Consider the following 22836-nt stretch of genomic DNA (forward strand, 5'->3'; position numbering starts at 1 on the left):
CAGACATCGGAACCCACGCCCTGAGGTTCCCAATCAGGAACCTTCTGTTACACCCTGATGCATCCTGGTGACCAGGAGCTGGCTCTCCTGAACTAGAACCACTAGTCTTTTCAATACACAGTTTCTGAGGCAAACGGTATGGAAGTAACTTGATTTTTAAACCACAAAGGAAGTAACCTGCTATAGATATTATTTAAGTTAAAATTTAGGGAAGAAACATTTTTCAATATACAACATGCATCCATCATGGACAAAGTTCTGAGAAAGGAAACGGAGCCCCGGGAAGTGAAGACTGGTAACTCCAAATTAGAAACTACAGATTTGGGGACCTGGGTGGTGCAGTCGGTTAAGCATGTGACTCATGGTTTTGGCTCTGGTCCTGATCCCAGGGTCATGGGGCCAAGCCCCAGGTCTGACTCTGAGATCAGTGCAGAGTCTGCCTGGGTTCCTCTTTCCCTCTCACTCTGCCCCTCCCTCGTACCCTCTCTCTCTAAAATATTTAAGTCTTGGGAGGCCTGGGTTGCTAAGTGGTTGAACATCCGCCTTCGGCTCAGGTCATGACCCTGGGGTCCTGGGATGGAGTCCCATATGGGGCTCTCCTGAGGGGAGCCTGCTTCTTCCTCTGCCTGTATCTCTGCCTCTCTGTGTGTGTGTGTCTCTCATGAATAAAATCTTTTTAAAAAATAAGCCTTTTAAAAAATATAAAATACTACGTTTTCGGGGCACCCGGGTGGGACTCTTGATTTCAGCTCAGGTCACAATCTCAGGTCCGTGAGATGGAGCGCTGGGTCACACTGAGTGTCCTGGAGCCTGCTTAGGACTCTCCCTTTCCCTCTGCCCCTCCCTACCACTCGCACGTACGTGTCCTCTCTCAAAAAAAAAAAAAAATAATAAATTTTAAATGAAAACTAGTTTTCCTACTGAGAGGGACAGGTGTGCTCACACAAGACCCAGTGAGGACAAGACCTGAGCTGCTGGAGTGCCAGCCAACACAACAAAACTGGTTTCATGAAAGACTTCCGATAAGCCTCATGTGACACACTGCTGGCTGCTCGTTCCATTTGACACCAGGGCCATAGCCAGTTGTTCTGGGATGCTGATAAAGGACACAGTGCTACATAAAAGAAAAGAGCTTAGAAGAGTCACGCAAAGGGTGGCACTCCATGGGGACAGGATCCCGGTCCTTACCAGGTGTGGGCCTTTGGAAGGTTGTCTGTGTTGGCATCGATCAGGTGGATGGTGAAGAGCCGGGGCCCTGCGGCGCCTGTAGAACCTTACAAGAAAACATTCTAGTTAATGCACTTCAAAGGCAGGGCCCGGGCCCCACTGCCAACCACACCCCCAGCCCATGCCCGGGCTGCCCGTCTTGCCAGAGGGTCACGGCCTTCACACTGCAGCATGACCTCAGCCTGCTTTCGGCTATGCTGACCATGGCCATCCTGTGACCTGTCTCAGACATTCTAGAAAAGCTCAGGGACAGAGCAGACTGCTGAGTGTTCCTCAGGTACCCTGGCCAGGAACCCCCCACTCAAGTGGGCATATTTGAAGGGTAAAATCCTTCAACCACTAGTTATGTTTTTCCTTTTTTTGAACAATTTTTTAGCAAGCAGGCCTGCTACTGGCAGAGGACAGCAGAGTTATAATAAAAGCAGGATACAGGGTCAGGAAATCTCTGCAGGCAGAGAAACGATGGGAAAAGAAAAGAGACAAACAGCGAGGACAAAAGCCCAAGGGGATGGAAGTGACTTCTGTCAAAGAAGTCCTTGAAACACAGAAGAGTCTACAGGGAACATCCTACACGTGCAGTGTATCTGCTGTCACTAGTAACATGCAGAACTCCATTTACTAAGTTTTAGTACACTATCATTCTTCACCTTTTTCCCTCCGCTCTCAGGGTTATCAAAACTCTGGACATCAGATTATTTTGATCACAGTCGGAAGAGACAAGAGAGAGGCTGGGTACCCAAACCGCACAGCGGAGCCTATCAAGCAGTGCATCTGCACGGAGCAGGGAACTGAGGTCTGGGGAGGACCCCTGGCACTAATGACCCACAAGGCAACAAGAGACTCCACCTCCTGATGCTCAGGCCAGGCCTTTCCCCCAACATCTCAGGGCTGCACACAGAGAGCTGCTATCAGAAGACTCAGAAATGAATCCATGTTGCACTTCAAAAACTCTGATTTCTTCCCCAAAGCCTTGTTGCTCTTTGTACCCTCCCTCTACCAATCGATTCTATAGGGCAAAGGGGAGGCACTGGCTCCAGGGCCCTTCCTTGCTCAGATCTTGCCCGACTCAGCCTGGAACAAGTGCCTGGCTGGCCGGCACCCACCACGGCGGCTGCAGACTTGCCCACTGGGCCAGGGATGCTGCAAAAGGTGAGCTCAACAGGGAGCTGGGCTTTGCTTTCCCGAGCTTCTCTCCTGTGTGTTTATGGGTATTTTCTTGGGCAAAACATCATACAGCCTTGAGCCGTGGAGCCGCCAGGGAGAATGGCGACTAGAGCCCACCATCTTTTACAAGGGAGCAAGTGCAGCCTCTCTGCCAGCTGCGCACCTCCGCAATGCTAGACATTTGTTAAGGAACACAGGCCACAGCATTTCCTAGCAGATGTTTCAGGAGAACCACCCCACCACGGTGGTCCAGCTCTTCCTGCTGTAGCCTAGCAGGGGACACGTGTTGGGGGGGCAGGGCGCACACACACACACACACACGCACAAGGGGTCAGGAGCCCTGCCTCCACATCAGTCACCTTGCAAAGCCTTGAACCCCTGGAGAGGGACCCGAGTGGACCCAGTCACGAACTGCAGGAGCCTGGCCCTCCTCTCCTCATCGAAGGTCTCCACGGCCTGCCAGAACCACCTGACGATGTTGCTGTCGGCCACGCAGTGCTTCAGCCGAGTGTTGGACTTCCAGTCGCTCACATCTATTTTATCCAGGCCGCCTATGATGAGCTGTGAAGGTGTTCAGAGGCAGGTTACTTCTCGAACGTCCAAACAAGGGTCCCGACACACCTCCCATGCCCAGGACGTGAAAGGAGGTGATTTACAGTGTCTGAACAGACTAGCTCCAGACTTGGGCAAACAGAGAGTGCAGCAGGATGCCCGCAGCCCAGTACCTCCAACTCATGGCCACCTCGTGCCACTTTGCAACCCCTGGCCTGTGGCACATGCTCCTGTTCTAACAACCAAGTCCACATTTGTGGTTTTGTGCCACATCCACGAGGAGTTGGTACAAGAGAACCAACTGGCAAGACCAAAGGGGCCAAGTGTAAAAAAGGGCCACATCCGGGGGTGGGGGTGGGGGGCTCAGGGGCCGTGACAGGTGGAGCTCAAGATCTGGAGCAGAGGGACCGCACCAGGAGCTGCGTACGTGTTTTTTCACTGGGGGAAGGAGGGCGCTCAGAGCTGCTGCCTGCCGCGGGTGACACCTCACCAGGGACAGAAAGACAGAAGGATTTCAGAGCCCTGAGCCATTTGGCATCGGAGGTGGATTAGAGATGAATGAACCACTATGTTCGAGCACATGAAGTGTGATTAGAGAAGACAGTAACACTTTGTTCTGAGTCTAATAATAGCAAGAGCCAAAACAGAAAGCTGACGTGGTGGGAGAATCTGGTGAGAGCAGATAATTTCTTCCCTCTGAGGTGGATACACAGGAGGGGGTTTAGGAACCTCCAGGGCTAGAGCTCCTAAAAAATATGATAAGACACAGAACGCCCCACACAACATCCAGAGAAGAATCTAGACTCACTCCACCAAAGCAGACAGCCCCTCGGCGTGGACATAAACAGGCTCAGACACCCTCGACTCCCACTGGCTCTAGCTCTATTCTTCTGGAACCCTGACAAACCCCAGCCTTGCTGGGGAGCAGGCAAGCCACACTGTCAGACAAGGCATCTGAGACCTCTATTGCTAACTTGGCTCGTCCCGCTGAGCACACACCTCTAGTTCCTTCTGGTCAAAAGGCTTCAGTAAGTGTTGAGGAATAAGTTCATTAAACCCTTTCTGTAGAGCGAGGAACTGGGCTTCGATCCCCCTCATGAACCTCCAATTCACATACAACCTGGAAGACAAAGTCACAAGTTAAAGCCAATAGCAAATAGTTCACGGGAAAGATTTTTTCCTCACAATAGGTTCTGACATCACCTGCTGAAGCTAATGCCTTGCCCACCAGGCCTCCCCTGGGGGGCACCAAACCCCCACCAGCTGGAAGTACCAGGTTAAAAATAAGTCAGCACAGGCCCTGACATATTCTCGTGCTTTGCTAAAAACAGCAGTAGGAATTAACCTGACCTGTCACAGCAAGTGGCATAACTGAAAAGTAGATTTGAAAATAAAACACGAGACACCGTGAGAGCCACACACCAGTCTGGCAGCCTAAGCACACTGACAAGCCCATATGCTTCCAGATTTCTAGTGTAAATGACTAGTCATTTATTTGCCATCAGAGGTGGGAAGGAAAACAGACCACAGTGAAGCAGACTTCCTGGAGACTGCTCTCAAGGAAACTAATAGGCTCCAAGTCTCTCCTGCGCCCACCACCTTCACACCCAGATCGGAAGGCCACCTGCAATCCCTTCCACCACTTGGGTTCTGGGCTCATTAGTCTCCCTTCACCAGGTCAGCCCTGGTGGGATCGGGGCTCCTCTGCACAGAGCCCCACTGCTGAACCCGACTGCTCTATGACTGTGATTCTGATCAAAAGTGCCGGCCGGGATGGGTAAGCCTCAAACAGCGAAGGAACTTTGGCAATCTAAATGTGAACCCAGGATGGTCCCAGGCATCTGGACGTCCCCATGGGCAGCCACCACGGTTCCCTGGAACATTACCGGACATATTCTTTCTTGTTCTCCTCTGTGACAGGAACATTTCGGCCATTGGGTTTTAGTTCATGCTGAAGAATCCTCCCGAAAGCATTGTGTTCCACACAGAAAGTGTGGTCTAGCACGGGGGTGATATCATTCTCTCTGTGGAAGTTAGGACAGAAGACGGATGTCAGACCATGGCCACAATACAGCTGTGAACAGAACAGGAGCTGGAACAGTCCAGGAGATGGATGGACGGACCAATGGCATTTACTGACTGCTACCCCCAGAGCTGAGTGGGGACAGGTGGGGAGCCTTGGGCAGACACAGGGCCTGGGACAGGCCAGGGACACTTGGAGCGGGAGGTGCCGGGGGACCATGGTTCCACGATGCACCCTTGATACTTGGCTCCCCTCGTTCACAGGAAGGTGACAGTGGCTCTGTCATCCTGTGATTTTACAAGACACAGTGACCTGACTGCTTTGTAAACAGAGTCTATAAACAGAAGAGAGGGATGCATGAAGAGCCGAGTCAATGAGAAAGCAACGTGCAGGGAGATACACTCAGATGATACTGTCCTCCCGCCCCTTTAAGGCAGCCCCTCACACAAAGTAGCACATGAGAGTCTCGATGGGCTCCTCCACCTGCCACACTTCTCGAAACAGAGGGAAATATCTCCCTGCCCCTCACAGACTACCCATTTCCAGTAGGGCCACGTGAAGTGAGGCAGAGTGCAAGACCAGACTCTCCCTCTGCCAGAGCCTGGATCTCCCGCTGCTGTGGGATCAGTTCACGTGTGAGGACCTGTGACACGCTGCTCACCATGCAACTGGGCCCACTGCTTGCAAGGGTATGTTAGGATAATTCTTTTAAATTTTTAAAATTATTTTTATTTTTTAAAGATTTTATTTATTTATTAATGAGAGACACCAAGAGAGAGAGAGGCAGAGGGAGAAGCAGGCTCCATGCAAGGAGCCCGACATGAGACTCGATCCCGGGTCTCCAGGATCACGCCCTGGGCTGAAGGCAGATGCTAAACCACTGAGCCACCCAGGCTGCCCACGATAATTCTGAAACAAAGGTGACTGAATATGGGGATCCCTGGGTGGTGCAGCGGTTTGGCACCTGCCTTTGGCCCAGGACGCGATCCTGGAGACCCGGGATCGAATCCCACATCGGGCTCCCGGTGCATGGAGCCTGCTTCTCCCTCTGCCTTTGTCTCTGCCTCTCTCTCTCTCTCTCTCTGTGACTATCATAAACAAAAAAAAAAAAAAAAAAAAAAGGTGACTGAATATAATTTCTCTTGATACTTTTCTTGTAGCAAATACTTTGACATAAGATACTTTGATGCTGATTTTGTTTTTGATACTTTCCCTCCACCTGCTAACCAGAGCCCCCCTAGAGAGTCAAAAGCAAACCACCCACCCACCTCTCAGGCCTGGGGACCAATTGTGATCAGACCTGAAAAATGTGAGGAAACAGCAAAAGAAATGAGCCTATGAAGTGAAACTGGCCAAACATCATGAAAAAAGCCAGTCAACAGAGTATTTCTTGTTAAATCTTCTTTTATGTTTCTGGTTGTAAATCAGTGTTTCTTTATTTCTCTGCACCAACTTCACACCCACCCCTCAAAAGCATTCACATGCACACACACATACAGAATGATAGTCTGGCACACAAGATGGGTGGCTGTGCACGAATGTTCCATGAACTGAACGGTGAGGCTGTACTTACAGAATCCACACCAAGCTCTTGTGTAATTCTGGGTCCACCGACTCCAAATCCGAGAGCTGGATGGGCTTCCCCAGGAGCTGCTTATAGAAGGGAACCGTGAAGCCCCCGTTTATGTAGTGCCCGTGGAACACAGCGAGACCCATGATCCGGCCCACAAAATGGAAATAAGACAGGTGGTCCTGTAGGGGGCACCAGAGAACACGAAGTCATTAGAAAAAGGCAGAGCCAGAGTGGAGAGACCCTGTGCTGCCTCCAAGCTTTTTGGGAAAACTGTCTCATTGCAGCCAGGCCCTGACTCCATCCCTCACAGGCTGTGCTCTCAGACATAGGAAAGAGAGCAGGTTAGGTGGTCAAAACTTGGAGCACGTCTTCTGCATGGATCATCTGAACATGTTACATGCCCTCAATTCAGACACCTGCTCAGGACTGCTACGTCACTGGCGGCACTCCGTGTGAAAGGATAATGCAGGGCCCCTTACTCCAAAGTTGTTAAGGATTTCAACACAGCAACTGCAGGGAATGAAACCAAGCACAGGTCCTCCAAAGAGCAAGGTGCCCAGGAAGCTGGCCCCGCGTCTCCCTGCTGCACCACAGAGAAAGCAAGCAGATGGCAAATCCCCTCCTTCTTCTACCATCCCTCCCCGAGTCCCTAGAGAAAGTGGAAGAGAAAAAAATGCAAAGAAGAAGAAACAGCAAAAAAGGAACAGAAAGGAAAATAAGTGTAAGAGGACCATTCTAAAACTAGAGCTGCTCTGGTTTTTCACAGGAAAACACACATCTCTGCTTTCCATTGGAATTATAATCAGAATTCATCAAAACCTCATTTCCATTTTGGTAAAGAACTCTGTCACACCTGAATGATTGTAGTGTAGAGCTGGTCCCAGGCTTTGCCTCAGGGGCCTTGGCCCCGGCAGCGGCAGCGGTAGCGGTAGCGGTGACCACGGGCCCTGCCCCACAGGACAGCCCCCAAACACCTGCTGCCCAACTCTGGGCTGGTCACGCAAACACTCCACACTTACAGCCTCCTCTCAAGCAAGCAGCTAAGACTATCAGCACTGGTGGCCCAAAAGGCCAGTTGGGGAAGTTCCCATTTTGATTAGGAGGAGGACCGACTATGTAGCCCACGTCTCAGAATGACACGGTCAACAAACACAGTCCTACTACCTCAGTTCCCCCAATTGGTGATTAAAGGGCTCTGAGCATTCCGAGCAGCTCATTTTCACTTCTGTCTTTGAAAACAAAATACCCAGTGATCCCAGGCATGGGACACACAGGAGAGAAAGCCTCCATCTCAATCCAGTTCCCACTCTACCTTTCAGTATCTATTGTCAGAGACTTTGCATAAGTCTACAATGAATAAACTGAGACCAAACCTGAATATCTATTTACAAAAATTTTCCAATTCACTCCCTCTTTATAAGCGTGAATACTTACTGGATTAATTGAAGAATCCGGGTTGATTTGCAACATGTAAATGTTGTCCGTAGAATATTGGAAGAGTCCATAATATGGATTCAACATTTCATGGCATAATAAATAAAGCCACTCCCTAGGAACAATAACATGAAAGCCATTTTATACGTGTGAAATATCTAATCTTATGTCTTACCCAAAAGACTCATTGCCTGTGCCCTGGAAGGCCACACTGGAGGGATGTCCTGCTCTGAAAGAAAGTGACTTGCACAGATTGATTGGGAAGTAATAACTCACTTCTGACTGAATGACAGATGGCTTTTATGGCCCAAACCCCGATGGTTCTGAAGCTGATGAACCAGATGGACCAGAATCGGGACCGCCTCCTGCAAGCAATGTTCTCGACACGTATCTTGTCAGCTTTCCTGCACCTCAGCTGGAGTTTTCTTTGCTACTGTGCAAAGATCCACATCTCAGGTGATGATGTTCATGATGTGGTAATGATGGACAAAAGTACAATAAGAACTAAGATCCTACTTTTATTTAAAAAGAGTGTGCATGCACACACATGTACACACAGCAGGAAAAAACTATCCATGGAGCAAAGAGAAAAAGGAGGATTTACGCTGATACGTTGACAATAGTTAACCTGAGAATTAGCAGTCTGGGGCACTTTCATTTTTCTTTTGGTTCTTTCTAGATACTTTTTAAATTTCCAACTTTAACATGTTTCTAACACTTAAGTGAGGAGAAGATATTTCAGAGTCTGGGGAGACAGGGAATAAGAATGACTTTTGCCCTTCATAATCTTCTATCTTGTCAAATTCTATCTTTTTGCCATAAAAATTTATGACTTTTTTTTTTTTTTTTTTGCGAGAAAGAGAAAGTGCGCATGCAAGCAAGGAAGGGGCAGAGGTAGAGAGAGAATCATAAGTAGGCTCCATGCCTGGCATGGTGCCTGGCTCGGGGCTCGATCTCATGACCTGAACCGAAATCAAGAGTCACTCGACTGACTGAGCCACGCAGGTACCACAACATTCATTACTTTTTGTAATTTAATAAAAAAGTTTAATACTTAATAAGATTAGATTCTAAGAGTTCTAAAATTTGGATGGAATATATAAGAAGAAATTATTTTCAGAATTCCTATATATTCCAATCATTTCATTGTTAAAAAAAAAAAAAAAAAGCCCCAAATCAGGGATGCCTGGGTGGCTCAGAGGTTTGGCGCCTGTCTTCAGCCCAGGGCATGATCCTGGAGACCCAGGATCGAGTCCCATGTTGGGCTTCCTGCATGGAGCCCACTTCTCCCTCTGCCTGTGTCTCTGCCTCTCTCTGTGTGTCTCTCATGAATAAATAAATAAAATATTTCAAAAGAAAAAAAAAGCCCCAAATCAGAAACAACATAAGCCTCTCAATAGAACCTGTATGATTCAGTGCTATGGTTAGCTGTGACAAGCCCAGGTATGGGGAGAACCTTACACAAGCACCTGTACCACTTCTACAAAGAGCCTCTTCTTTCTACTCAAGTTTTATTCTGGAATTTCTTCCTCTGTCAAATAGAAAAGGCATGGAACTGAGAGAGATTATGAAAGGACAAGCACACATGCAAATAATCCAAGAAAACTGTGAGGATACTCACAAAAAGGATCAGACCACAACAAAATTATGTATCAAGCTCAAAAGAATGGAAAGGAAGTGCCGGAAGCAAGGAGACCCTAAATGTCAAAAAAAAAAAAAAAATCCTTTATTAGGAAAGGCAGAATTTCCCAACTATAAGACCTGGACTCATCCCTGCATTTTAGAGTTTGAGTTTGAGAAGAATCATTTTCAGAAGCCAAGGACCTGCAACTGTCTAGACAGGAAGTGATTAAAATACAAGCAAACATTCTGACCGAGTCACGCACGAGGTAGGGAGGCATATTAGGTATGCTAAGGAAGTGGCAAGGGGAAAGCTGACCATACAGGCAAATGGTTTTTTAATGATACAGGAAATGGTTCAGAACCAAACACTGGGGAAGTGAGCGTAAACGGATTCTCATCGACCAGCTGATGAGTACACACACCATGTGTGGGATGTATATCTCTCTATAGCTCTCTGTAGGGGGTCTGCTTCCCTACAGTACACGGAGGAAGGACCCCAGGCCTGAAACAATACAAGACCCAACTGGAGGCAGGAAAAGGGCAGAACTCACAGCTCTTTTTGCTAGAGCACCGTGTCAGCCAAGGCTGCTCCACAAAGACTTCTCTCCATGCGGAAGACTTAATAAATAAAAACAGGACACGTAGAAGGAAGAGAACTCCTACCAAACTAAATCAAGCTATTCCTGAGAATATATATAATACCAGCCAAAGGAATGATGGTAGGTTGGAACAGTTCAGGATACTGAATTTCTGAGACTATAAAGGAAATAGCATAGAAGAGGGAATGCAAGTAGTCTAATTTCAATTGTTGGGGCAAATAGGAATGTCTAGGGAGATTCTCTTTCTGCCCCCCTAATCCTCTTGCCCAGAGACAGAATTTGTGCTATTGAGGGCAAACAGAAGTTACATTTGCCAAAGGAAAGATGGTTTCTAGAATCAAGATCGAGAAGTTCAAGAAACAATCTAAGGATAGTCTTGAAAGGAAAAATGTTTCCAATGGAGAGTTGGTGCCGAGGTGAGCGCACTGTTGGGCAAACGCATGCCTTTCTGCATCTGTCATCCCAGGTGGATTTGGCGGGACGGTGGGAGAAGGGCAGAGACAGTCAGTGAGAAGAAGGTGGAGGAATCATTCCATCCGGGCCGGAAGGCCAGATTGTGACTTCTTGCTTTTTAATTCTTTTCTTTGGCTGCTGAAGAAAATACCAGCTCTACCCAGAAACCAAATGAGACCACCTGACCACCTATAATGCTTTTCAGAACATAATTTTTCTTGGGGCAACTGCTGTAGGGCTGAGAGTTGGCTTGTGTTTTCTAAATTGTGGGCATGTAATGCTGTCCTACCCCCTGACTTCCCAAGACACATCCTTACAGGAGGAGCACGGGCCTCCTCTGTAGCAGCTACCAGAGATTTCATAATTATTTGTGTAATTCTTTCATTAATGTCTGTACCTCATCAGACCCGGGACTCTGGAGGGGCAGAAATCATGTTACTTTGCTCACTGTGGTATCCCTAGTACACGTAGAGTCTCAACATTTAATGGTTAATGAGTAAACACAATTCTCATACAAATGACAGGGGTGTTAAGATTCAGTCATGTGAAGACTCATAGATGATAGATAAGAACTTCTCAATTTATATTTTGTTACCATGGAATCAATAAATGAGTATGTTATGACAACATAAAAAGATTTTTTAAATGCTACAGCAGGGCAGCCCAGGTGGCTCAGCGGTTTAGCGCCACCCTCAGCCCAGGACATGATCCTGGAGACCTGGGATCGAGTCCCATGTTGGGCTCCCTGCATGGAGCCTGCTTCTCCCTCTGCCTATGTCTCTGCCTCTGTCTCTCTCTGTGTCTCTCGTGAATAAATAAATAAAATCTTTAAAAAGATAATTAAAATGCTAGAGCAGTGCAGCCACTGTGAACGGCAGTATGAAGGTTCCTCAAAAAATGAAAAATAGAAATACCATGTAATCCATTAACTCCACTACTGGGTATTTACCCAAAGAGAATGAAAACACTAATTCAAAAAGTTGTATGCACTCTATGCTTACTGCAGCATTATTTACAATAGCTAAGATCCGGAAGCAACCTCAGTGTTCACGGACAGGTGAATGATAAAGAACGTGTGGTATACATACATGATGGAATGTTAATCATAAAAAAGGGTGAGATCTTGCCACTTGTGACAATATGCTAAGTGAAATAAGTCAGAGAAACAAAATACCATATGATTTCATTTATATGTGGAATCTAAAAAATACAACAAAACAAACGAAAGCAGAGACAGACCCATAAAGACAGAGAACTAACTGATGGCTGCCAGGGGTAAGGGGTGAAGGGCGGGGTCAGGTGGGTGAAGGGGAGCAGGGGTACAGGCGACCACGGCAATGAGGAAGTCCCAGGGAGAGAAGGTGCACAGCACAGGGTTATGGCCGGTGGTAGTGCCGTGGCACTCACTGTATGGTGACAGGTGGTGGCCATGCTTGTGGTGAGCAGAGCATAAGATGTAGACTTTTACAAAACATTATGTTGTACACCCGAAACTAATGTTACATTGTGTGTCAATACTTCAATAAGAGAAAAAAAAAAAAACCCTCAGAGATGGGGAAGTAAAAATAAATAAATAGACTGTCCAGAACCACCACTTTTGTTCACATTAAGAAAACACACTCAAGCACCGGAAGTTGAGATCTCCTAGAAGTAGGGGAAAAAATTTCCCAAGCAAAGATGGGAAATGAAAGAAAAAGAGGAGAGACCTGAAGGGTCAGCCCAGGGAATCCAGCTTCTGAGCAAGAGGCACTTCAAGAGCAAAGCAAGGACATGGAAGGGAGGACACTGTGAGTCAGAACACGCCGCTGCTTGGGCAGCCCCTTGTCAGGTGCTCTTCTGGGAAGTGGGGACTCAGCAAGGACAGGGCAGCTCCGGGGCACATGGGCTGTGGCATGCAGGCCGGGGCCAGGGAAGGACCCTAACGGGGACTGTGTGAGCAGACTCCAGAGAACAGAGGGACAGGCTACCCGAAAATCTCAGGATACTATAGGCCTGAGGCAGGCCGCAGGGAGAGTGCAGCCACCACAGGCCAAGCCTGGGGCCACCTGTGAGGCGTCAGCTGGAGGCTCTGGAATAGGGAATGACTGCCAGAATCGCTAGAAAGTTCACACTAGCTGCCTCAGGCAGTGGCCTATGCAGGACAGTGAGAAGCAGGGAGGCAGGGGGAATGGCCACAGCATGGCAATCGGGAGCCAGGAATGGCAGAGCCTGAATGGGGAGCCAGGGAGATGGAGGGGCCACAGATGGTCGGGGCAGGGCTCTCTGCTGAGGACCATGGCTGGATGGGCTCTGGGAGGTGACAGGGAGGGAGTCAGGGCTGCCCAGGGACCAAGGTAGGAGAAACAAGAAACTAGTATGAGGGGGCCACCAGAGATTGGGTACTGTTAGATTTAGGAAGCTTTAAGAATCCCTGAGAAGAGCCCAGGGCAAACAAGTGTGCTGTTGAGGGGAACAAGAAGTAGGGCACAGGCGCAAAGATGTAACCCAGGGCTCACTCGGGCAAGCCTAGGACTGAGATGAGGGCTGCTGATGCTCCGGGGTAAGGAGCACCGCACAGGGGACTGGCAGTGAGCCAGAAGGCAAACAAAGAGAGGGTAGTGTCCCAGAACCAAGTGGAAAAAAAGCTTCGAGAATAGGGAGTGACCGATGCTGTCAGGTGCTGCTGCCAGCACCTGAGCGGGAAGCACAGGAGTGGTAAGGCAGGGCCTGGGGAGATGTAAGCCGAGGGAGACCTTGACACAAAAGGCTTCAGAGGGCAGAAGGACAGAGAGCTGGGGAGGGGTGCAAGAGGAAGTGAGGGATGTAGAAGCAGGGCTAGGGTGGTGAACAACTCTTGCAAGGGGTTCTGCTATAAGGAGAACAGAGAAACAAAACAAAACAGGTCAGTGAATCAGGGAGGAGCATTCTTAAGCACATTTTTGTTTTTCCCGGAATTTCCCATTGTTTTTCTTTTTACTTTGCTCCATTTGCCTTTCATGCCTCCTTAAAGCTTTGACAGAAAGGGATATGCTGTCCAGGGAAGGCTTGGGGGCATGTGTTTCTTTTAAGAAGGGAGTTGTAGCACACGTGTGTGGGGGCAAAACCAACCCAAGAGAAAAGGAGAGAGGAACTTTTTGAGGAAATGAGACAGATGTGAAAGAACAGTAGGAGCACAAGGTTCTGGCACGTACTGTGCAAGGCGCAGGGTTGCCCTTCTGCAGGAACACACCTGGGCCACATAGGGCCATTCAGGGAATACAGGGCCCCACACAGGGCCAGATGCTAGCAGCCTAGGTATCTGGTGGTGGTAAGGAAATACTCTTTACTTCTGTGTCCTCAGAGCAAGAGGAACCAAAGTCTGCAGCTGGGAGTGAAGGTGGGTGGGAGCGAGGGAGAGGTCTGAGGAAGAGCGTAGTGGGGATGCAAGAGAAGCAGAGAGAAACATGGCAGGGAAGCATCTTCCTCCAGCCACCCTCTGCTGCTCAGGAGAGGCTCAGTGGCCCCAGGACGGACCTTTCGGAGCTGAGGTTCTACTGGCCAAGCACAGCCAATGGAAAGAGAAGTGAAGGAGTGGCTGTGGTGGTGGATGGCATGTAAGGAGGAAGGATGGGAAGGGGGTGTAAAAGAGAAAAAAGGTAGTAGATCCTGGATGACAGGTGGTCCTGGGTGGAGCTAAATAACTTCTGGTGAAGGAAGGCCTAAAATCAGACTGTCCTCAGACCACAGCTCAGGAACACCCGGTGCTGGAAGACAGGACAGCAGTGCCTTCAAAGCTCTGAAGCAAAGTTATTTTCTTCCTAGAAGTCTATAAAAAAATCAATCTATCAGTCAAAATGACAATTAACAGATATTTTCCGTAAAACCTTGGAAGATTTGCCTCCCACAGGTCTTTTCTAAGAAAGCTACTTAAGAATAGACTCTGGTAACATGAGAGAGAAAACCAAGGAAGAGAAAGCTGTGAGATCCAAAAAGCAAAGCTCTAGCCCAGAAAAAGCAGCGAAGCCCCAAGACGACAACTGTGCAGAAGGCCTAGAGAGCCAGGGCTGGATGGTCTCCATGACAGAGACACAGAAAGGAAGGGAGGTGTGGGGGATAGCAAAAGATGAAGCTTAATGGGGCCGTAAAGACAAAGCCTGCTTTTTTAGAAAAGAAGACAAACATGAATAAATCCTTGGAGAAATTAAAATTTGTTCAAAAGGCTAAAATAAATTATGAAATACCACCTAAGCCCTCAGTGAACAATATTTACGTAGTCATAACAGTACAAACAATGTACTGATTTTCAACTCTTAAAAATAATAGGCCAACATGCACAGGATACAGAACAGTCTAGAAACCTTACACCTCTACACTGTGAAAGTATGATGGATGCCAGAACATAGGAGGTAAAGGGGGAAGGACTTCTGAAGGGGAAGTCAGGAGTATTTATATCCCTTTTGCTTATGAAAATGAGGTCAAGAGATATCGTTTCCAGTTGACAAACCAAAAATAATGATGAAAACACATCATGTAAAGTTACAAAGACAATGAAAGAAGATCTACAAATTGTGACAGCACCAAATTAGGAATGGAAAGTATTAAATTAGATCTCACCACAAGCATTATCATCTATCTGTGTCTATGACCATATACATAGTCAATGCATAATGTCTGAACTTGGTCAATTTAGTGATACAATATTACCTATTAGAAGAAATAGTTAAAAGAGCAAAAAAGGCAGTTGTCTCAAAGGTGTAATGAGGTAGGATGGGAAATAGCAGCTTTTCATTTTTCTATTTTTAAGATCATGTGCAGGAATTCTTTTGACCAACATAGCATTTTGCAAAATTCCTTTGAAACAAGTGCCCCAAAAGTCCTCTCCTGAGAAGAGCAAGGCTGCCTCCCACCCAGACTAATTTCAGGAGCAGGTCCCTCGTGTTTCAGGTGTGGAGCTGTCAGATAGAGTGGAGGGGCGGGGGTGGGGGTTTGAAAAATTTAAACCTCTCTTTCCAAGAAATAAAGTGTGGCTCTGCCACACCCTCATTGCCAGAAGCGCTGAAGGCCACGTGGGAGTCCTGATCACCCCAGGACAAGCGCCTCCCCGAAAACCTCCCATCCGGGCAGTGCAGCGCCCCATGGAGCAGAAAGTGGGATTGACCCAGCCCCTCACCTTGCCACTCCGCCATAATCCAAACCTTCTTCTCCCCGGAACTTCACCATCAGCCGCTTCTTCAAATCCTTAGGCCGCATCTTCATGATCTGGCGGTAAGATTCCTGCTCGGCAAAATGACAGCGTCAGAGAGAGGAACAGGTGGCATTAAGTTACAGTTACAAAAAGGTGAAAGGTTGTCAGATGAAGCCTGAATTAGGATGCATATTCATTTAAATCCGAGTTCACTCTGGTTCCCTATCAGAGCGTTGATTTGGTGTCTAGTGTCCCATGTAGCTTATGCAGTGGCTCCTGTCACCAGATCTCCCCGGGTCTCCCTCAGAAACAAGGCAGCTGGTGCCAGGCAACACCACACCGAAAGGACACTCACAGACTCATTCTCAGCATAATCACTAAAGGCTTCAGAGCACACATCCTCCCTAGAGCCCATGTTCTCCACACAAATTAATTTTAATGTGGCCATACTAAGAACAGCTTCTTTATTTTAACCAACATGAAGATGTCACTAGAGAATCTGAATAGTAAAAACATTCTAAGCCTGTTTTTATATCTGAGGTGAAGAACCACATGATTTCCACAGAGTCAAAAAAGCAAAAGAAGGGTTTTAGTAAGACATACAGTAGCTTACCCAAAACACAGAGAACAGGTGGCCAGCCCAGCCTGCCCCCAGATTCAGCATTTTGAGTGGAACTAGCTGAATGTTTGTAGACATTTTCAATGATAAGGCACTTGAGAATCTTTTCATGCTTTAAATTTAATGTAATTCAAGCTCTGGCATCCCAAGAGGGAAAGAGGATGCTGAGTAGAATGATCTGGCAGCAACATGTCAATAATTCAGCTCTTTTCTCTCCCCAGCAACCAGTTAAGACTGCTCAACGGCCATTTTGGCCGATTCCTCCATTCGCCCAACACTGGAACACAGGCTAACCCTGGGCATTTCCTCAGTACCCATCACCATGAAGGCCGTACTGGGCTCCCCAAGCCACAGTCCTCACCCTTGTGCCCCTCCTCCTGCTGCTGCAGCCCAGTAGGATCTGCGTTCAGGCCCTATCCAGTCTCCTTTGATCACTTCTGCCAATGATGCCACAAAGGCAGGCCAGATATGGCCCAGATGAAGGTAGAATCGTGGAGATTCTACCTTCCGATCATCTTCCTGGAGTAAAGGGCCCCGTCTACAAGAGGGTCCCGCCTGGTTGGTGGCCTTGATCCCTCCGAGGAGCTGTATGAAGGACAGAACCCTTCCCAGGACCCAGCTGATCTTCCTTATTTCCTGAAAACACAATGTAGTGGCCATTTGGTCCCTAAGCTGCTCTGAGGAGGCCATGCCAATGGATGAAGCTCTGTGCAAGGGCAATAGAAGGAATGACTGGTTCTGAAGAAACCAGGCAGATTTTGGGAATGTGTATCTGCACAGAGCAGGTAAGAGGATTTCCAGGATTTTTTTTAATACTTTATTTATTCATGAGAGACACACAGAGAGAGAGGCAGAAACACAGGCAGAGGGAGAGCAGGCTCCACACAGGGAGCCCGACATGGGACTCGATCCCCAGACTCCGGGGATCACAATGCCCTGAGCTGAAGGCAGACACTCAACCAATGAGCCACCCAGGTGTCCCAACAGGATTATTTAGTACTAGTTTCGGTGTAAATCTTTTTATTTTCACTTTAGAGGCTCTTGAGCTTTTCAGCTTTTCAACTTCCACCACAAGAGGAAATACGGTCTGTTTCTCTGTGTGACCACTGGTCCTGAAAAAGCCCTGGAATTCATTGAGTAATAAAATCAAGGCCTGAAACACCCAATAGAAAGGAGAATGCACTGTTTGTAAACAGGGATGAAGAATCTGTGCCTCACTGCTGGTCACACCAAATTCCATACCTCAAATATTTCTTCTCTGGATACTTCGATGCGGCAATGGCCGGCTTGGGGCTGCTGAAGTGAAAGCTCATGTCTGAGCACCTTCAGCTTCTGCACTAAATCTCGTTCATATCTCTGGGCAGGCAGCTCCTCATCTTCCACGGAGCCCTCGCTGGGCAAAGGCAGTGGCTGGCTGGGCTCCTTTAGTTGGCACTGGTGACTGGAAAGAACAGAAGCATCTAGGTCACTCCAAAGCAGCAGCCAAGGGAGCTGCAAGCAGCGCCCCCCACACTGAGTGACTGAACTGCGAGAAGAAATGTTCTCTCTGCTGATATAACCATACATGAAGATGTGTAAACACTGACAGTGGCCACCACTGGCCTACATAGAGAGGTCTAGATACGGCCTAAATAAAGAAGATACCCCAATTCCACGCAACTGCTCATCCCATACATTTTCAGTGCTATAAAGAAAAGCATAAATTGCAATCATTTATCACGCATCTGGTATGTATCTGTGAGACTGACCAACGTGTAGTTGGTGAGATGTGCCTTGGTGGCTAGGATTACATGGAGCTGACGTGAGAAATTTCATAAGCAGATTATCATAAAGGGGCAAACAATGCCAGTGCAATATAATGGAAACCATTCCTCATTTTCACGACCCAGGCATTTCTAAGCTCACTCAGAAAATTCTGGTAGAATCAAGGACTAGGGATAGTAGAGGGATGAAGTGGCATTTGTCTTGTTCAGGTTCTGCCACCAAGGTCAGCTGTCAATGAAAAGGGCTAATGTGGGCTCTTAGGTTCTAGAGAACACAACAAACCCAGAACACTGAACATGGGATCCCAGATAACTTTCAGTTCCAAGTTGTCCCAGAATGATGGGCATAGGACAAGGTTCCAGGGAGGAGCATTATGGACTGTAGCAGCCCTTCCAGGTGGTGACGAGCAGGCACTAAGGAAAAGCCTAATTTCACTGCCCCTCGCTCTAAGGGCCACCAACTCCCTCAGAGAACTGCATGACGGAAGCTTCAAGAATGGAGCTGTACTGTCTAATACTGCCCTCTCAGTGAATTTTATTTAGGCTGCAAGCAATAAAAGGTGGCCAACAATACAGCTTCAGAACTACTCATGGCTTTTTTTATTTTTTAAAAAATTTATTTACTTATTTGAGAGTGAGAGAGAGAAAGCATGAGCAGGGGGAGGGGAGAGGGAGAAGCAGAACCCCTGCTGAGCAGGGAGCCTGATTCCAGAACCCTGGGATCATGACACGAGCCAAAGGCAGAGCCACCTGAGCCAACTGAGCCAACCAGGCACCCACAGAACTGCTCACAGTTTACTGAGAGTTTGAAATGCATATCTGCCCACCAAATATTTATATTTTACTTATTCTCCACTAACAAACCATGCAGTAGGTACATTAAGAGAAATATTAGTAGAAAACATGAAATTATAAATGTAAAAGATCAACAAAGATTTTGTAAAAAGTCTTACTTCATGATGTGATGTAATCTTGGGTCTGTAAACTGGGTTGTCCGGTTATTATGATCTACAAAATATATTCTCCCCGAAACTGTACTTCTGACTTCCCAACCTGGTGGCAGTGGTCCAAGTTCATCACAATTCACACTGTTAAGGTCTCTACCAAAATGGAAGAAAACAGAGAGGTTTGTCCATCTGAGAGTGGAGGTATACGACCAAAACTTCAGTGAGAGGAACCTGGTCAATGCGGCTGTGTTCTGCTAAGAACAACAGTCATGGTGCTACTTACATGCCAAAGTCCTACTGAGTCCAGGCCTCCATGCTGCAAGTGGCAGCAACACCCGAGAGATAAAAATGAGGCTTTCAGAGCCTACAACCATGAGGGAACCTGGTCCCCATCTTCCCCCAGGTCCCACCTAGGGAAGAGCATTTCTTACACGAAAGAGGGCCAAGTAACTGGAAATAGCTGATTGCTGTCAGAAAACTATTTGAATTTACAAGCTAAATTAAATGCTCAAGGTCACAAAGGTATCTTCACTGAAAAGCTCCCAGAAGCACAAGTTTAAAGTTCCAGGGGACTTATGAAATGCCTTCGAAATCTCCCATTTCTGAGCAGATGCAGCGGAAAGCGGCATTCTCATGCTTTACTGGGCTTTGTTACACAAATGTTTCTGATTCTGACCTCTCGGTTAGTGAGGTCAGTCCAGTCCAGTCACATGGGAGCAGATCATCACTGACCAAGTCACTTGTCTAATTAGCCCAACACCTGACATTTCCTACAGTGGGTACTAATGAGACACCTCATTCATTTGCAGGTAATATTTCTATTCTAATTATAGATACTGAATCTTAAACTTAATAGAGACTCGGGAAGTCAGTGACAGGAAGCTTGTTCTCAATCAAACAAATTATGAAGAGAAAGGAAAGGAGCATTACTAAAAATGTTATTAGGTAGTAATGCTATTCGAAAACAAAACAAAAAATTTGGAAAGGAAAGCAAAACAAAGGAAAAGAAAAAAGACTTAACTCCATTATGGGGCAGGGGAGGGGAGGGGAGGGGGTCTCTCTGACCTGGACTCAGGTGTATGGCCTTATAGAAGGAATTCATATAGAAAAGCCTCATCTCCCCTAGCAATGGTCCCCAAGGGACTGAGGCCATAGGGACAGTCAAGTAGAAGAGAGAAAAGGTAATTGAGTCTATTTCCTTTGTAATGTTTTCTCATGGAAAATTTTCAGCACACAAAAAAGTAGAGCGAGACCATCAATGAATAACCAACATTGACAATTACCAGCTCATTGTCCATCTACCTTGAACCTGCCCCCTACCCCCCTACCCAGATTATTTGAAAATCTCAGACATCCTATCATTTCAACCATTGATTATTTTTAGTGGAAAATGAGAACAACACATCTTGAAGGACTCACTGGCTTTTCAAGCAAGAGCACATGTGATTTCATCTAGGGGTGAGGTTCTTTTTCAGTTCCGTGATCTGCTTTCAAGGTATAGGCCTGCTTTCTAAAGGACCCACTTGTGAGACAGCAGGTGCCCATTTACAAAGAGGAGCCTGAAGGGGGCAGCAGGGCTAGGACTCTAACCCAGAGAGCCTGGGTCCGAGACCCGGTGACTCATTCTCTCTGTGAAGCTGCTCTTCTTTCAGCCGGGGGTGGTGGTGGTGGTGGTAGTGGTGTGTGTGTGTGCGTGTGTATGTGTGTGTTATCATCCAGCAGGGAGGTGGGGGGAGTCCCCTTGGACTGCTGGAGAGAGGACTTTGGCCGTGCATATTTCAGAAGACCTACCTTGGTATCCTGGGGTCATGCCACGTGCTAACTCCAGTCTGCGTGTGCAAAAAGTAAACTTGCCCCTGCACCGTTGTTCTTTGCTCTGCACAAGACATCAGAAGATGCAGGTCAGTTAGATTCAATCCTGAGGAGAGCTTTCAACGAATCCTCAAAGCACAGAGTCTAAGCTTCCTTTCGGTTTTCTTTAAAATCATGGAGAAGAGGACAGTGATTCGCCTCTGATGGACCTGCTAACTTCACAAACCCTGTGCAAGTACTGGGGCAGCTCTCACTGCTCCCTGCTCACACCTGCAGACGTGATGCTCCCCTCCCTCCGCCGCACCCCATGAGTAGCTGGCCATGTCTCTGCCTGGAGACTGATCTCCCCTTGACCACGGTCACCTCCGTCTGCTCTCACTTCTACTATTATTATCTGCATATCTGAATCCTATTCCTCCTTCACTGTGTTCTCCTCTCTGGGGCAGTCATATGATCCCTTCTCTCCCTCGTCCCAGCGCTGTCCTTCCCACATTCAAACCACAGAAGGCTACACCTACCCTCCTCCAGCCCACGCATCATCTAGGATTTTTTTGGTATTCATTTGCCTAAAATTTTCACACGATTGCTAAACTGGGAGAGTAGAGCAATTGCTGACAAATTCATGATGTATCACCGCCTTTTTTATTGGTCTCAATTCTGACACAACCATCGTGTGGCATGGCTCTACACACATCAGCAGTTATGGCACATACCAATTATTTAAAAAAGGGTTTAAAAAACAAACCAGCATAGCCAGCAGGCGAGATGGCAGGGCAAGTTCTCTCACCATAGCCTTCAGGCAGTTCTGGTGACTGATGGCCGTGGGGTCGGTTCTGGGGCGTTTGTAGTGACCCCCGGACCTCAGGATTTCGGAGCCGCTGTGCCTGGAGTCTTTGATCTTGACTCGGAGATTCCACGAACCTACAGTCCCCTCCCCCTGCAGCAGCACCTGTACTGTCAGTGTAGGGGGCTGGCTCCTCCATGAAGCAGCTGAGTGGCCTCCCAGGCCCTGAATCTTCATACACAGTTCTGAAGAGGAGAGGAGGACAGCACACATGGGGACAGTGGCCCAAGACAAGCACCGAAAAAAAACCCCAACTCGACACTCCCCCAAACCCATTTACTGCGCTTTTCTTCAATAAAGATAGATGCCCTCAGTGCCTAGCTGCGTGAAATTCATTCTGTACTACTGAAACATAAAGACAGACTTTTTCACGAGGAAAAGCAGCCAAAGGGAGCCATATGTAAAGTGCCACCAAAGCCACATGCAGGATTCCAACCTCAGGGAGAGCTGAATGATTGAAAACCCAACCTTGCACTACAAGGAGCTCCTGAAATGAGATTTCATTTCTCTTGCTTTAAAATCAAATCCAAATACCCCATTTTCCTTGTTACTTTACTCTATAATAGAACTCCTGGCTATACAAAGTACTGCAATGACTTGGAGTACTCCCCAACATAAATCTCTACCTCCTGAACAATTCCGAAGACAATTTACCTTAACAGGCCATTCCCTTCACGAGTATTCTTAAAAAAACATATTTGAAACATTGAATATTTCCAAATATATACAAATTGAGAGACCATCTCAACAACCATCCCCTACACCCCACCCCTGGAACTCATCACCCAGCTAGAACAATGGCCAGCTCGCAGCTACTCCTCCAATCTCTCCCCTCCAATGGATTATTCTGAAACAAATCCCCAAGTGTTTCCATTCCATCCTTAAATGTTTCAGGATATATCTCAAGAAGATAAGGACCTCTTCCATTATCATGACTAAAAAAAAGGACACCGATTTTCTTTTAATATCATCAAATACCAGTGTCCAAAATTCTTCAGGCAGTAGTCTCATTAATCAAGATCTAAACAAGGTCCCCACACTGCATTTAGTAGGTGTGTCT

At 47.3% G+C, this 22836-nt stretch overlaps 1 protein-coding gene and 1 long non-coding RNA gene across 3 annotated transcripts in view; one reads left to right on the top strand and one right to left on the bottom strand.

Annotated features, from left to right (window-relative positions):
• Positions 1-22836, bottom strand: part of SMURF1 (SMAD specific E3 ubiquitin protein ligase 1) — a 113401-nt gene that overhangs the window by 4204 nt on the left and 86361 nt on the right. Inside the window, exons 7-17 of one of the 2 annotated variants that reach the window (XM_072837023.1) lie at positions 21720-21961; positions 20912-20996; positions 19127-19273; positions 17653-17851; positions 15777-15880; positions 7974-8088; positions 6540-6718; positions 4830-4967; positions 3943-4063; positions 2751-2952; positions 1189-1273 (exon numbers count right to left, since the gene is read on the bottom strand). In XM_072837023.1, coding sequence (XP_072693124.1) covers positions 1189-1273; positions 2751-2952; positions 3943-4063; positions 4830-4967; positions 6540-6718; positions 7974-8088; positions 15777-15880; positions 17653-17851; positions 19127-19273; positions 20912-20996; positions 21720-21961 — 1617 coding nt within the window. The remainder of the gene's footprint in view (positions 1-1188; positions 1274-2750; positions 2953-3942; positions 4064-4829; positions 4968-6539; positions 6719-7973; positions 8089-15776; positions 15881-17652; positions 17852-19126; positions 19274-20911; positions 20997-21719; positions 21962-22836) is intronic. The other variant, XM_072837022.1, reaches the window with a different exon arrangement.
• On the top strand, positions 3372-18124 carry LOC140638917 (uncharacterized). The gene is made up of 2 exons (XR_012035872.1): positions 3372-5655; positions 16632-18124. It is a non-coding gene; the product is annotated as an uncharacterized lncRNA (long non-coding RNA).

Source organism: Canis lupus, chromosome 8 (genome assembly GCF_048164855.1).
Source record: "Canis lupus baileyi chromosome 8, mCanLup2.hap1, whole genome shotgun sequence".
NCBI classification, from domain to species: Eukaryota; Metazoa; Chordata; class Mammalia; order Carnivora; family Canidae; genus Canis; species Canis lupus.